Source organism: Geotrypetes seraphini, chromosome 1, assembly GCF_902459505.1.
Source record: "Geotrypetes seraphini chromosome 1, aGeoSer1.1, whole genome shotgun sequence".
NCBI lineage: Eukaryota > Metazoa > Chordata > Amphibia > Gymnophiona > Dermophiidae > Geotrypetes > Geotrypetes seraphini.
The window spans coordinates 504,811,393-504,827,466 of record NC_047084.1 but is presented as its reverse complement, the minus strand read 5'-3'; the positions used below and the strand labels follow the sequence as shown (position 1 = coordinate 504,827,466).

The following is a 16,074-nucleotide window of genomic DNA, read 5'->3' as shown; positions in this document are numbered from 1 at the left end:
TCCAAGGCTTCTTAACCACTTGGCTGTACATAAGGATGGTAAACTTTCTGATAGCTGGCACCCTTCCAGTGGGGTCCCCAAGAATCCCCACTTTCACCATCAGTTTTCAACCTCCTAATGCAATTCTTGGGAGATAACTTTGATCTCACACAAATAAAACATTTCACTTATGCAGATGATATAACGATCATGTACCTGTAACGGCCACATTAGTCAATACCCTCACCGCTGTCAAGAAATGGGTCTGCATCATAAAAAACGGGACCTCAACCCACCGCCTCAAACTAAATAAGAACAAAACCAAATTCCTTTGGCTAAGACCCTCGACTGATCCACGCTATGCTCCAAGAATCACAGTAGATGACATCGATTTTCCATTAGAATTACAATCCTGAATCTTGGGAGTAGAAATAGTTAACCACCTATTCATTAAAAGCCACTTACAACTGATAATAAAACAATCTTTCCTTGTGATGAGAAAGCTAAGATCAGTCAGAAAATACTTTGAAACTGAGGCTTTCTGAATTTTAGTGCTATCCCTAATCCTATCTCAACTGGACTACTGTAATGTAACACTAGTTCTTTGCTTTAGAACATTGCTATCATATCCACAACTAGTCCAAAATGCAGCAGTAAGACTCGTATATGGACTATAGAAATCAGAACACCTACAGCCTTACTATTTGAAACTACATTGGCTGCCCTTAACTGTAAGGATCAAGTTTAAATTAGGCATCACTGCCTTTAAAATCCTAACAGAGAATGCCCCCGACTACTTAACAGAGTCGGACGTCCTATTCCAGGGTGCCTCCAATAGATATTCCATCTGAAATCTTTTCCACTTAAAATTCCCAGTATGCAACAATATAAGGTCTACCAGGCAAATTACCTTATCCATCCAATATCAATTAGCAAAATGCTGGAACCAGCTACTGCTTAAACTATGATCTTGTGACCACTAGCTTAGGCTCAGAAAACTTTTAAAAGCATTTCTATACCAAGACAGGGAGCCAACCCCATTGGCATAGTAAAGGGGGGGGGGGGGGGGTAAGGGGGCGGTCCGCCCCACCATGTTGGTGGGGGTGCCTGAAGTAACTGAAACTGCAACTTTAAAAGCCCATCTCTAAATTGTCTAATGCAACTCCTGGAACAAATCAGAGTCAACCATGACTTACTTGCACTTGTAACTATAATCTTAACTGTATTAACAGCTGTACTGATCTACCTGTGCTACCTGGATGCCCCTGTTAAACTGTCCATTGTAGCTTCCTGGATAACTGACCCAACCTCTTATAATGTAATCCGGCCTTGAACTGAATAGGTAAAAGGTGGACTAGAAAACCTGATTAACATAACATAAAAGGCCACTAAGAGAAGATGCATTGCTAGTTGTAAAATGCATTAGGATAGTGCCCTGAAAAAGAATGCCCTTTAACTTGCTGTTTCTGTTTATTTAAAAAGGACTAAAAGAGTACTGCATGAATTCATTCAACAGGAAGCTCTGACCATAAAAGCTAGGCATTTTTTTAAACACTAAGGACCCTGATATGCAGTAACCCGAGAGAACTCGGCTGATTTTGTGCTGAACAAGTCTCACTGATCCGGTATTTTTTTTTTTTCCTGGAAGGTGCCTGCTACAAACGCCGGGTGGCGCCAGAGTTCTCTGGATTCTGTTACTACAGTGGCTTCTCGATTTTTTAAATTACTGCGGAAGAAAAGCTTCATAACCACAGATGAAAAGACAAATTCCCGGACAAGGCATTTTTAATACATCTCATTTATCATTAGCCTGAGTCCTTACAACGACTGCATTTTATTAGGAGATCATAAAAGATCGTATGATTTTTCACAGATCTGTCATCAATGTATCAATAGCATAGCAGCTTAATGAACACAGAATATTATATCCCTTCTAAAAATAAGCCTCCCCCCCCCCCCCCACACACACTCACATTGTGTCTATGGGGAGAAAAGGTTATAGAACTGGGCCCAATATGTATGTGTAAGGCTGGTAATATAATTATGTCTTTGTGGGTCCAATTCACTGAGATTTTTTTTTTCTCATATCATGGCAGAAAAGCTAAATCAGAACCCACACTCCTACATATACTATATGCGTTAAAAATATAAAAGCAGGATATACGTTAAGGGATTTGATAAGGAAAGCCTTTGCTTCTCCAGTGAGCGACTAGAGACAAGCAGCTAATTTTACCATTTTTCAAATATTAAAGGTAACGGAACACCCACGATGGAAAAAGTAAGAATTAGTGCATTTTATCAGGAAGTGAAAGAATGCACAAGTTCAGCCTTTCACTTGCTCATAATCCCGATTCCATGAGGTTGTACTTAACAAAAACAACCCTTTAGATTAAAATAAGGGGTTTCCGGTGCACAATGTAACCTCCGAATAGTTGGTGATAAACACTGCTCAATTGTTAACACTGATCACGTCTTTTATCTTAAGGTGGATCTTTTGGGGATGTAGAGGAAGTTGAATTTCTGGAGGAGTGAGCTTTCAGCGCGCTCTCTCTCTCTCTCCGTGGGAAAAGACTGTTTTTCGGGGGGGGGGGATCGTTTGACGCGCTAAGATAAACGTACCCAATTATATATGTGCGTGGGGGAGGGGAGGGCTTCCTAATTCACATCCTCGCGTTTGGAGACAGCAGCATCAGCCCTCCCCCCCCCCCCTGTCTCGCCTCGCGTGCGGGAGGATTTTCTTGCCCCGCTCTGCGTCAGCCCCCACGTCACGGCTCCTTCCCCAGCGCCGGCAATGGGGCTGGCGCAGAGAGAGCGCTTGGTGGATATTAGCCGGGGAGACGGCGCGTAAAAAGGCAGCATTGAGCGCCCATTCCTCTTTCCCTGCAGCCCCCCCTCCCAGGTAGGAGCCGGAGTCTGGGATCCTACCAGCATCCTTTGCTTGAACCGTTTTCCTTATCAAGGAGAAGCGGGGGGGGGGGGGGGGATCTATTATATTGTCAATCCGTTGTTATCATTTGCATGAATTTTCCTTGACCACCCCCACCCCCTTAAATGTCATTGCAGTTATCTCTCTCTCTCTGCTATGGCTTTGCAGCATCACTTGCTGCGGCTTATCTGTATTGGAAGAACGACCTGTCTCTCTGGGCCAGGAGCGCGCTCCGGAGCTCGGCTCGTCTTTCTCCCCTCCCCTATCGCCCTTCTCTGACATCGACGCCCGGTTCTGTTCGTACTTTTTTTTTCCAGCCCTTGGCGGGATCCACAGCGGGCGCGCGATCGATGCGATTATGGACGATTGGTAGGCGGCGGGTTTTGCGTACGGAGCGCGCGCGCCAGTGTTTTTTTTTCCCCTTACGCTTCGCTGCAGACTGTTGCAGGTTCTCAGGTAGCGGCAATGTAATGGGTTTATTACTTTATGTCGGCCACTGGTAGTTCATAGGATTACTGATGGCGATTAGAGTGATCGCCAGGGCTCATTACCACGCGTCTTGATTGATAGCTATATTGAAAAGGACAGGGTTAACGAGAATGTATTTTTTTAAAGGTGGGCTGGGCGATCCAGTAGGTATATGACTGAATTATACGTGTTGGGTTTGTCACGTTCGTGAAGACATCTGTAGGCAAATCTAGATTTATTTCTTTATTCTGCGTGTCACGTTATCTGTGGAATGTTTGTTGTCTTTTTTTTCTCTCTCTCTCTCTCTTTCTCCTTAGTCCAGCGACAGAGGAGCAATCGCCACAAGAGAAGCATCATTTTTGGCACCGTGTTCAGCAGCTCCCTTCAATCTGTGCCCGAGGGACTGGAAGCAAGGGGAGAGGGGAAAAGCAAGAAAATCCTTGCCACCTTTACCAGCCCGACTCCTGGATCTCTGATCTTAGGCGAAGCAGTCGGAGTGCTGCTGAGATTTCTTCCTAAGCATGCCTGCCGTACCTGCTAAAAGCTGAATTCCTGCTTCCGAGGATTATGGTACCCAATTTGTCCCACTGTTGAGCCGAATCAAGACTAGCGTGTGAGACGACTGTCCCCAGGGGGAGGAGGGGGGGGGCGGCACTGGCAGAACTGCTGGTAGCTTGGGGGGTGACTGGCGGGGGTGGATCTGCAAACTCTTTAACCTGAGATTCAGGATGGGATCCGGATGGATGGGGCCTGGACCTGGCCCGGCTGTCGTTTGGGGGTTCTGTTGGCTTTTTTCCGGTCTGTTCTCGAAGGGATTGGCCTGTCCTTCGTCCTGCAAATGCAGCTCTTCGAGGATCTGGTGCAAGGATCTGAATGCTGGGATTTCGGCTTTCCCTGTGCTGGAAAACAGTGCGGATTTAGAAAACATTAGGGAAATGTAAGTATTATACTACAGCATAGCAACCAGGGCCACACATATAGAAAGCTTATTTAAAATGATTAATTACTTAATTAGCTCTACCTGCAATACAGGAGGAACACAGTAAAACAGCGCCGGGGAGGGGGGCGCTTTACCTGAATTTTGCTAGAAAAGGAAAATGTTATAGTTCTATGATAAGAAAAGAGAATGAGAGACAGAAAGGGAAAAGACAGGCCTGACTTTCCTTCCAGGAGCCTAATGGGAAAACACTGTAAACCGAGAAGAAGTTGTGCGCATTGAAATGTTCTAGTGAACAGCTTAAAAGCTCTGGTCTGATTTAATTTAAACTTGACTTACCACTGATATGATTTCAAAACCATTTAGATTAGCCATCTTTAATCACCCAGTCGTACAATTCCCATGGAAGTAGGTTGGATGATAATATGTGACCCCCCCCCTCCCTCATGCCTCAGATGCTCTCCGGACTGAGCAGCAGGCCGATTTGAATGCGTCACATTACAAGCAGTGACAGCTGTCAGAGGCAGGTGAATTACACCGGAAACTAGGGAGGCCAGAACCAGAGAAAGGGCTCCCAGAATTCACCAAAATATGGCCCGCACAGGTAGAGCGATGGTACAGTAATCTGACCATTTCTCTAGCTCTGGATACCATTTCCTTTGCTAAGTATTAGCATGCATCTAATCTAGAGCTTATATTTCTTAAAATAAAATAAAAGGTCTCTGAATCTCCTATAGTGTTGAACTTTTGCCCCCTTGGACACTAGATTGAGCCCAGGGAGAGGGGTGCAGAACCTGATAATTTGCAGTGCGATGCATCTTACTTAAAAATATACTTTGGCTAGATAAATGACAAAAGAATTTACTTTTAGGTAGGACTGTACACGCTGTAAAAATACATCCTTTTAGTTGTCTACCAGATCCCGCTCTTTCAGGCGAGCTGCCCATCTATTTTATTGACTTTTGTTGGTAATGCATCATATTCCACTGCCCTGACACTCAGCGTTTGTTAAACAGATGATTAAATCACAATTGAGAATCAGAACTCAGTTCCCACTGAGTTAAAATAAAGTGGCCCGTGGGCAAAGTGTCAGGAAACTCTGCAATTTGGAAACGGTCTTCATTGCCATCAGTTTTACCCCCACATAAGAAAAGGACCAAGCCTATTGGGGATGTGGGGGCATTAAAAATATTAAAGGTATATAATATATTTTCTTAGCTATCACCTCCAGTCGCCAGACCAGATCAAAAGTCATCTGCAGGCAACAATGAAAAGGGATCAAAGCCTCAGCTTAGACATAAATCATACAGGGCAAGAGAAGAGGCGCGTAGTAACGGAGAGATCTTGGCGACGAAAGTGGAATCACATTTGTATCTTCTCCCGAGTATATATTTTTTTTCTGCCAGTGATCTGAACTTTGCTCTGGAAACGCAGTAACTGTCTCGTTTCCCTCCAGTCCCTAACTTTCGGGGGATATTCCCATAATTTAATATTATTTCCTTTAAACAAATACAATTTCACTCTTACTCAGCCCCATTAGAAGACGGGGAAATGGTACCCAGATGGTTTATAACAGGATTGTGTTCTTTTCAACTATTTATGTTGGACACATTTCTGTAATGATACATGAGTGGAATCGTTTTATGAGGCTCTCTCTCTTTATTTATTTATTTTTTTTTAAAATACACGTACATAAATACATGTGCATGCAGACTCCTTAAGAGGACACCCAGTCCCCTCCTTAAGTTGCATTTTGACGTTGGGACTTGGTTATAGGACTGAGGTGAGGAGAATTTGGCAATGGGAGGAGGCGTTAAAAGATTACAAACCAGGGAACGTTAACAGATAATAGTTTAAACAAACCCCCAAAATTAATCGATTTGTGAAGCTTTCTTTATTATTACATTAAAAAAAAAAAACATTTCTATACTATCACACAATGAGGAGCTTTTTTCTGCATATCCAAGAGCAAACTGTAACTTAAAGAATGTGTTTGCTAATTTCCAGATTGTTGCACTACGACACTAATAAAAGTTTGACCAACAAATGCTTCCCCCCCCCAACCTCCACTTCAGATGGGGAAGAAGGAGCAGCTCCCTGACATTAAAACTTTAAAGTGCTTGTCAGAGTTAGTCCAGATTCTAAGGAAACCAATTAACAATCCTGGACATGACCCTAACCTTCTTGTCTACATAATATGAGATGACCCGTTAAGATCACCTGTTAATACTCTCTCAAAACTGGTAGTGCAAGCAGGCCCTCAGAGATGCCACCAAATACTCAAGAATTTCATAGTATCTGGCTTTATGCATCAAATCCTCATCGGGTCAATTATTAAATAATTCTTATAATAAATTAAATCTACCATTTAGATTTTTTAAGATGTTTGGGTACTTAGCTTAATATTCGTGGTCAGGTTACAGAGTAAGACAATACAATTGCTGCTTTTCCGGTGCTTTTTAATATCAGTCACGTCAATCACTTAAAAAAATATCAGTCAATCAAACACTTAAAAAAAAAAAAAAAAAATGGTTCCTGGCTCTTTGTAACTCTGTTTCATACTTCTGTCTGTTTTGTGCATTACCTTCCAGCTACATCGCAAACCAGGGCAGACTGGCCGGCATTAATGACAATGACGTGGCGATTTACCCCGGCCTAAAAAACCTGTGAGTATCCTACAGAGAAGCGTCGGGTCGATTTAGTGCGTGGAACGTCCGTTCCAATTGGGGGAAATATCCGCTAAAAGAATCGCGCGCGCCACAAGTGGAACGAGAGAGACTATTATATAGCTGTGTTTTTGCAGCGGTGATGTATCATGGGGGAGGAAGACTCTGTTGTTGCCAAAGGCGCTATTTCCGATTTTTGTAACTTAGCGCTTAAGAAACGAAATGCATCTGTGATAACATGTGAGAGAGCACGGGGAAGGGGTAAAACACGGACCTCGCGGATCTAAACCTCGCCCGTCCTTGAAAACGCTAGCCGTTGCGAACTTTTCTAGGGAGAGCGAGGAGATCCGGGTGATAGATCTCAAGTGATGCTTGCGCTCCTCTTTCTGACTTACTAGGAGTCGCGACACAGCTGCACAGGGCAACGAAAATACTGAGTGTTGGGGGGAGGGGTTGTCCCATGCATGACCACCTGCCAAGCAAGAGGGGATAGGGCTGCCGGGGAAAGCGAGGAGCATGTGGGAGTTTTGACTTTTTCTGGGATTTTTTTTTTTTTTTTTTTTTGCTAAACTGTGTGTCTCTTTTCGCAGAACCGTGGTAGACTCGGGCCTAAAATCGGTTGCTCGTCGAGCATTCCGGAAAAACTCCAAGCTGAATTACATGTGAGTTACTCTGATGGATTTCCTGACCACTCGTTCTTTCTTTGAGTCTCTCCTTCTCTCTAACACCATCCTATAGTTATTTTTTTTTTACGATGTTGTTTAAACTAAAGGTTCAACTGGTGATGAGAAGGGAAAAAAAAAAAAAAAAAAAAAAAAAGGGCCTAAAAGGTAGTTTATTTGTGGTCAACAGTTTAGAGACGTTAGTTGCTCGATTTCTCACTGTTGGGCTGTGTTAATCAGCTAATTAGCTCTGTTTTTCTTTGGATTGCAGTTTATAAGAGAAATACAAATTAGTCATCTCCCTGAATCTGATAAAGCATTTGTATGCAAACACTTCTGCCTCCTCTGTCTTCTGTATAATCTTAGAGAGGATTTACGAATGCTTCCCCCCTAAGGCACACAAGGGGACATAATCATTAAAACCAGCAGGATTCAACATTTTATGTAAAATGTGACCTTACCATTGACTGTATGGCTTTCACTTATTGCTGGACCTCTCTATCTCTAAGGTATATCTTACATTTTCCTGTTTTCGCATCCTGTCTCTTATGACAACCCTCCTTAGGCCTCTGATAAGGATCAGCTCTGAACCCCATAGCTCTACTTGAATTGGATTTATTCACTTGATATATTGTCTTGTACCAAGATTTTAAAGTGGTTTACAGCAAAGTACACAATTAACCTATACACATTTATACAATAATATCAAGCAGCAAACCATAACATGGAACAAATCGCTGAAAAGCATTTTGAAAGATCCAGGTTTTAAGAAGCCTGCAAAACCCATAATAACTGGTCACGTTACCAGTATTACTAGGTAGTGAGTTCTACAATGATGGTCCTAAAAAGCGAAAACACTCTTAGATATGTAGTATCTGAGGCTGATTCAGGAGATTTCTGCTATACTAACGCTTAGCGCGGGTTGTAGCTCAGAATTCCTATGAGAGTCGGAACAGTTACTGCCGCTGCCGGCTCTAAAATCCATGCTAAGTGTTAGTAAAGAAGGGGGTAGATGCAGTAATATTGCATCAGGAATTAAAATTAATCAAATAAGTTAACTCTGATTGATTTTGTCTTTTCTGCTAGCTGAATTATCTAAACTTTTTTGGTCTTGTTAATACTGCTTTAAGAAAATAATGCCTAAAATCCCTTTTAATTTTTTTTTTCTAAAAAGGTCACAGCCTATGTTTTATTGACATCCTGATCAAGGCAAGACCTCTACATTGCTGCTACTACTACTATTTATCATTTCTAAATAACTGAAAGGCATAAACAGTGCTGTACATGTGCATTTAACATGTACTAGACAGTTCCTGCTCAAAAGAGCTTACAATCTAATTTGGACAGACAAAACAGGGCATATAGGAGTTTGGGATTTTCTCGCAGAGAGAATGGTAAGATGGACATAGAGGTATCTTATGGTGAGTGGGAATTAGGAGTTAAAAGCAATCTTGAAAAAGTGAGCTTTTAGCTTGGCTTTGAATACTGCTAGAGATGGAGCTTGACGTAATAACTCAGGCAGTCTGTTCTATCCTCTTGTCCTGTAAGGATTTAGTGCATATTCCACTTTATTGTTATTATTTTGAAATAAACCCACTCCTTTTTGAATCCGCCATTTTTGCTTTATCCACCTCTTTCGGGAAGAATTCTGGGGATCCCCCACCACCCTTTCTGTGAAAAAATATTCCGATTTTGCTCTTGACGTCGCTTCTAGAGGACATTGTGCCTCTTAGTTTTAGATCTTCCTTTTCTTGGGTTATTTTTTTATTTTATAATGGGGAAGAGGGGTGGAGAGGAATACCCGAGCATTAAGGCAAAGATTCGCCTATAGTTTGGAGCTTTGTTTGCAAAGAAAGGATGACTGCAGCCCTCTCCATTTTTCTGTGGAAATTTTAAAAGGCATAAAAAATATGTACATCAGTGTCTTGCAAACTCTCTGGAGCTGTGGCACACTAAAAGGGGGGTGGGGTGGGGGGGGAGAGGCTGTGGCTGGAGGGCATCCGAAAATGGGCGGACATCGATGTGATGATGTCATGTGCATGTGTGACATCATCATGTCAACGTCTGCACATGTGCAGAGGCCCTCCGGATGCGGTCCTGAGCTGCTGGGAGGGGGGGAGGGGTGCTGGAAGAGGAGAGCAAGAGAGGTGCCGGCGAGGAGGAGAGGCGTCAGCTGACTGTTTATAGGATGTGCTTCTTGCCATGAGAGGCACGTCCAGTAGGCGGTCAGCCGGTGCCTCTCCTCCTTATCAGCATCTTGCGGCACACCGGGAATCTCACCACGGCACACAGTTTGCGATGCACTGATGTACATTGAAAACCAAGCAAGTATACACATAGCTGACATGTGATATAGTAAACATTTAAATGACGAAGGGAACAGTAAGACCCAGAAAAACAAAGAATGAAATTGTTGAAGTGAGTTCTCTCTTTGCAAAGAGTTGATCTTTTCCCACTGGTACATGGGCAGACCGCAGGAACATACAAACTGCAGAGATATATTTTATTTGTCTCTTCAAGTAATGGTTCAACACTACAGCCAAGAATAATAGAGGGCTCTTTTATGAAAACGGGTTATGATCTGGGTTAACATGTTTTAATGCAGGATTTTCCCCTGTGTTAATCCCAGATCTTCCACGGCAGTATTTAGGGTATTTTACAAACATACTCCCCCTTTTACAAAGCCACATTAGCGGCTGCCGCTGCAGTAACTATGAAGCCCATAGAGATTTAAAGGGCTTTGGGGCTTTTGCCATATGGCAGTCACTAGCATGGCTTTGCAAAAGGGGAGGGGATAATAACATAGGGGTCCTTTTGCTAGGATGCGCTAGCTTCTTAAATTTTATACCCCCTTTTATTAAACTGCGCTAGCAGTTTTTAGCATGGGGTACTGCGCTGAATGCCCTGCGCTGCTCCCAATACTCATTCAATTCCTATGAGCGTCGGAAGCAGTGTGGGCCATACAGCGTGGCTCCCTGTGCTAAAACTGCTAGCACAGTTTAATAAAAGGAGGCTCTAGTGCAGGGGTGCCCACACTTTTTTGGCTTGTGAGCTACTTTTAAAATGATTAAGTAAAAATGATCTACCAACAATAAAATTTAAAAAAAACACAAAGCACACTGTACGCTGAGAAAATGTTAATTATCATTCCTATTCTGGATTTTTTTCAAAGAGGTCAAGGCAGATGACTCTATGCACTGTCACCTCAGTAACAGCCATACAAAAATAGACAAATATACCCCTTCCCTTTTTACTAAAGCACAATAGCAGTTTTTAGCTCAGGGAGCTGCGCTGAATGCCCAGGGCTGCTCTCGACACTCATAGGCTCCCTGCGCTAAAAACTGCTATTGTGGTTTAGTAAAAGGGGGGCCATAGTGCAAAATATAGACAGCAGATATAAATTCAGACACATTTTGATCACTAAATTGAAAATAAAATCATTTTTCCTACCTTGTTTGGTGATTTCATGAGTCTCTGGTTGCACTTTCTTCTTCTGATTGTGCATCCAATCTTTCTTTCCTTCTTTCAGCCTTTATGCTTCCTCTCCTCCAGACCTCATTCCCTCCCCCAACTTTTTCTTAATCTCTCCCTGCCTCCCTTTCTTTTTCTTCATGCCCCCTTTCTTTTTTCCTGTTTCCCTTCTTTCCTTCTGTCTCCCTGCCTGCCCCCTTTCTTTCTTTCTCCCTACCCTCCACCAAGCCACTACTACCACCATCGGGGAACAGGCCCCCCAAGCCGCCGCTGCCATCAGGTAACAGGCCCCAAAGCCGCCACTGCCGCCGCACCAAGCTCTCTCCGCTTCCCTGCTGGCCGACCAGCATTCCTCTCCCCGACGTCAATTCTGCCGTTGGAGAGAAAGTTCTGCCCAGCCAGGCAGCGATTGGCTGGCCTGAACTTCCTCTCCGACGGCAGAATTGACGTCGGGGAGCGGAAGGCTGATCGGCCCGGTAGATCGCCAAGGCAAAGTGAGTCTGATCAACCAGTCGATCGCGATCGACCTATTGGGCACCCCTGCTCTAGTGAATCTAGGCCTAAGACTTGGTACCTTTTCTTAGATTGCAAAATAAATGGTAGCATGCCTAAGTCAAAAGAAACAATGCATTGTGCAAACTTAGACCTGCTGAACTGGGCTTAAAAAAGGAATGATTTGCAAACAGCAGAAAGACAAAAACCAATTATAACTTAAAATACTCAAAATTAAGCAGGTCTCTAATGGATACGTTAGCGTTTAGAGTGCGCTGAAATTGCTGCCGCATCTATCAAACTACGATAGCGTTTTTTAGTGCGGGGAGCCGCACTGAATGGCCCGCACAGCTCCCAATGCTCATTGAATTCCTATGAGCATCAGAAGCAGCGCGGCTCCCCACACTAAAAACTGCTATTGCAATTTGATAGAAGAGGGCCTTAGTAAAAGGACCCCATAGTAAATGACAGCAGAAAAAGGCCCGAACAGTCCATCCATCCATAGTCACAAACATTATGCAATCATGGCTAAATTGTCCTTTTTTTCTTTAATATTTCTGGGCCATAGACCATAGAAGTCCACCTGGTACTGTCTTTAGGTTCCCACTACTGGAGTTGCTGTCCAAGCTCGCTCCAGCCTATGCTAACCATCCTGTCATTTTATTTATTTACTTATTTAAAAATGTATGTACCGCCTATAAACAAAGTGGTTTCCATAAACATACATTTGTGGGATACAGACTGTAAAGTCTGTCCAGCACTGTCCTCGCATTCCAAATCACTGAAGTTTCCATGGAAGCCCTCCCCAGCCCATCCTAAACCGAATTGCCCTATATGCGACACAGACCATGCAAGACTGCCCTGTACCGGCCTTAGTTTGTTTTATAACATTCATTTTCTAATTAGAGATCCTCTGTGTTCGTCCCACGCTTTTTGGAATTCATCAGTTTTCATCACCTTGGGAGGGCATTCCAAGCATCCACCACCCTCTCCATGAAGAAGAATTTCCTAACATTACTCCTAAGTCTACCACCTTGCAATCTCAATTCATGTCCTCTAGTTTTACCATTTTTCCTTCTCTGGAACAGATTTGGTTCTATATTAATACATTTCAAGTATTTAAACGTCTGTATCATAATCTCCCCTTTCCCTCCTTTCCTCTAGAGCAGTTGGGTTTTCAGAATTTCCTCAGTGACTATGCGTGAGATCTATTTGCATGCACTGCTTTCATTGTATGCTAATAGATCTCATGCATATTCATTGGGGAAATCCTGAAAACCCGACTGGATTGCGGCCCTCGAGGAGGGAGTTTGACACCCCTGCTCTAGAGCACTGTTCTTCAACCGCCAGTCCGCAGGAAATTTCTGCCGGTCCACGCAGGGCCAGCAAGATTAAAGTGACCATAGGTCCGTTTTCAGACCTCCTGTCCCGTTGTCCCCACACACAGCTTTGGGACAGCGTCACGAAGCCGTGCTCGGGGATAACGGGACAAGCGATCATTTCCTGTCCCTCCCTCCTTCCTTTCCCCGGATCCCCTTCTCTTACTGCCCTGCCGCTGCTGCTAAAGCCGACAGGAAGTCTTCTTTCCGACGTCAATTCTGACGTCGGAGAGCACGTTCTGGGCCAGCCAATCGCTGCCTGACTGGCTTGGAACGTCCTCTCAGACGTCAGAATTGACGTCGGAAAGAAGACTTCCTGTCGGCTTTAGTAGCAGCGGCAGGGTGGTAAGAGCAGGGGAAAGGAAGGAGGGAGGCTTGCTTTTTTTTTTTTTGCGGGGCAGAGAGGGAAGGAGGTAGGCAGGCAAGCAGACTAGCTTTGGCCAGGGAGTGAGGGAGAGAGGTAGGCAGGCTGGCTTCAGGGGTGGGGGTGGGACAAAGTGTGGAAGGCAGTGAGAGGGACATAGGAAGGAGGCACTGGGGGCACTAAAGACAGGAAGGGGCACTAAGGACATGGGAAGGAGGCACTGGGAGCACTAAAGACAGGAAAGGACACTAAGGACATAGGAAGGAGGCACTGGGGGCACTAAAGACAGGAAGGGGCACTAAGGACATGGGAAGGAGGCACTGGGAGCACTAAAGACAGGAAAGGGCACTAAGGACATGGGAAGGAGGCACTGGGAGCACTAAAGATAGGAAGGGGCACTAAGGACATGGGAAGGAGGCACTGGGAGCACTAAAGATAGGAAGGGGCACTAAGGACATGGGAAGGAGGCACTGGGGGGCACTAAAGACATGGGAAGGAGGCACTAAAGACATGGGAAGGAGGCACTAAAGACATGGGAAGGAGGCACCGGGGGCACTAAAGACATGGGAAGGAGGCATTGGGGGCACTAAGGACATAGGGAGGGAATAGAAAGGGACAATCCTTGGGCCTGAGTGCAGAAAGAAAGAAATGAAAGAAAGGATACACAGACAGAAGGAAACGCAACCAGAGACTCATGAAATCACCAGACAGCAAAGGTAGGAAAAATGATTTTATTTTCAATTTAGTGATCAAAACGTGTCAGTTTTGAGAATTTATATCTGCTGTCTATATTTTGCACTATATTTGTCTATGTTTCTATAGTTACTGAGGTGACCGAGCTTGCGGAAATGGGGTTTTTTAATTTTAGTCCTAGTAGTTTGCTGGTCCACAAAATAATTCTTTTATTTCTGCCGGTCCACGGGTGTAAAAAGGTTGAAAAACACTGCTCTAAAGAATACATATTCAGGTCTTCTAGACTTTTATGACTGAATTTGGGTGAAACCAAAGTTAGGCTGGTAAAAGCACTCACAACTGGAGAGAAGTAGCCTGAGGGAGCCATATACAGATCAGTTATTATGCACTAAAGATCACTTGTTATAAAGTAAATTTAATTTCAAATAAAATAGAATATCCCTACAAAGAAGAGAATAAAAGACAGAAATCCATGCAATGCATGAAATAACATCTCAATTTTATAAGTAAGTGGTGTTGAGACTTTCGGCTGTTTATCATTAACATTCAATGCCCTCTGTAATATGAATATCAGTCTTTCAGTTTTGTCTGCTCAGCTTTCCTCTTTAATTTTAACCACTTCCACCCTTTTCTATATTTAGTAACCATTTTTTAATATCATCGCTCCACGCCGCTCTGTATTGTTCTCTCTTTTTCTCTCTACCAGGGGCATTGTGATAAGCAGAGAATATTATGAAATGTTTAATTTTTTTGATATAAACTCAGTCAATCATGCTGTTTTTAAAAAAAAATCTTTATTAATTTTCAAATATTAACAGTGCATTGCAAAAATTTTAAACATAAACGAATCAGGAAAAGCACTTTAAATATACAAACATTCTGAAAACAACCATTTTCTTCCCCCTTCCTCCATTAAAGTATAACCACATATAGAATTTCAATAAACTAAATACAAGAAATAATGATGCCTTCTCACCTCCCTTCCTCCCACCCTGGATGTGCAAGGAATTAACTAAAAAGAAAAGGTACATAACAACTAATGTAATATTACAACTAGAATAATATTGTCCTTAGCATATCTAGGTAATTAGATACTCAAAACATGAGATAGTCGCATAGGGGATACAAGTTTCCATTCTAAATATAGCCAATCCGGGAGATGTTCCATGAGCTCAGGGAGGATCCAATAGATATCCTGACTCATTATATAGGCCTGATGGTACCTATAAAAGTTAGGAAAATTTACCCCTCCCGCCTCAATTGGTTTTTGTAAAGATACTAAGGCAATTCTGGCATTTTTACCCAACCAAATAAATTTGATAAGAATGCTATTTAATTTCTTATAAAAAAGACCCCTGAAAATAAACTGCTGTTTTTGCCAGTGATCCGCCCTCTGTCATATAAAAGATGGGGGGCTAAACCAGCTTGCTGTACATACATTTAAACAGCTTTGTCTGTAATACTTAGGGATGAAAAGGAGTTAGAAAGTCAGTGGGAAGGGTGGTGATGTGCTTGCAAAGGAATAATTAAACTGAGAGAGACATATACCAAATATGTACAGTTATGGGAGGGCTATGTTTGCTGATGGGTGCGGAGAACTAAAATCCTGTTCACTTCAGTGGGTGATCAATTTAATTTTATGCTTTGCATTCCTGGATGGATCTGGAGTTCCTGTCTGTATCCTTATCACAAAGGTGACCTGGAATGACTTTCCACAGAAGTGTCACTTTGCAGTTCTTTGTGACCATTGGGAGCTTCAGCGCGTGGGATCCAGCCCCTATTTATATTTGTTAGTGTCCTGAATCCAGGGCTATCCCTATAGTAGACGAACAGATTTTAGTTATGCTGACAAGTGCCCTCCATCCCCTTCCGATGCAATCTTCCTTCTATACTTTCCCCTTGGATGATCGTCTCCTGAGCCTCCTCTTTCCCAGAAGCAAGAGGGAAGCACTGCTTCTTTTCTTAATGGCAGTTGCCTCCTCCTCCTCCTCTGCTGGCTTTCAGTTTGAACTCGGTACCACACAGGGCCCTGCGCCG

At 43.3% G+C, this 16,074-nt stretch overlaps 1 protein-coding gene across 5 annotated transcripts in view; it reads left to right on the top strand.

Annotated features, from left to right (window-relative positions):
• Positions 1-4,055: 4,055 nt before the first annotated feature.
• Positions 4,056-16,074, top strand: part of NTRK2 (neurotrophic receptor tyrosine kinase 2) — a 546,312-nt gene continuing 534,293 nt past the window's right edge. For 3 of the 5 annotated variants that reach the window (XM_033927854.1, XM_033927863.1, XM_033927846.1), the window contains exons 1-3: positions 4,057-4,310; positions 6,902-6,976; positions 7,567-7,638. In XM_033927854.1, the coding sequence (XP_033783745.1) occupies positions 4,102-4,310; positions 6,902-6,976; positions 7,567-7,638 (356 nt within the window). In that variant the 5' untranslated portion in view covers positions 4,057-4,101. Of the gene's footprint in view, positions 4,311-6,901; positions 6,977-7,003; positions 7,217-7,566; positions 7,639-16,074 lie in introns of those variants that run through there. The other 2 variants (XM_033927873.1, XM_033927883.1) reach the window with 2 other exon arrangements.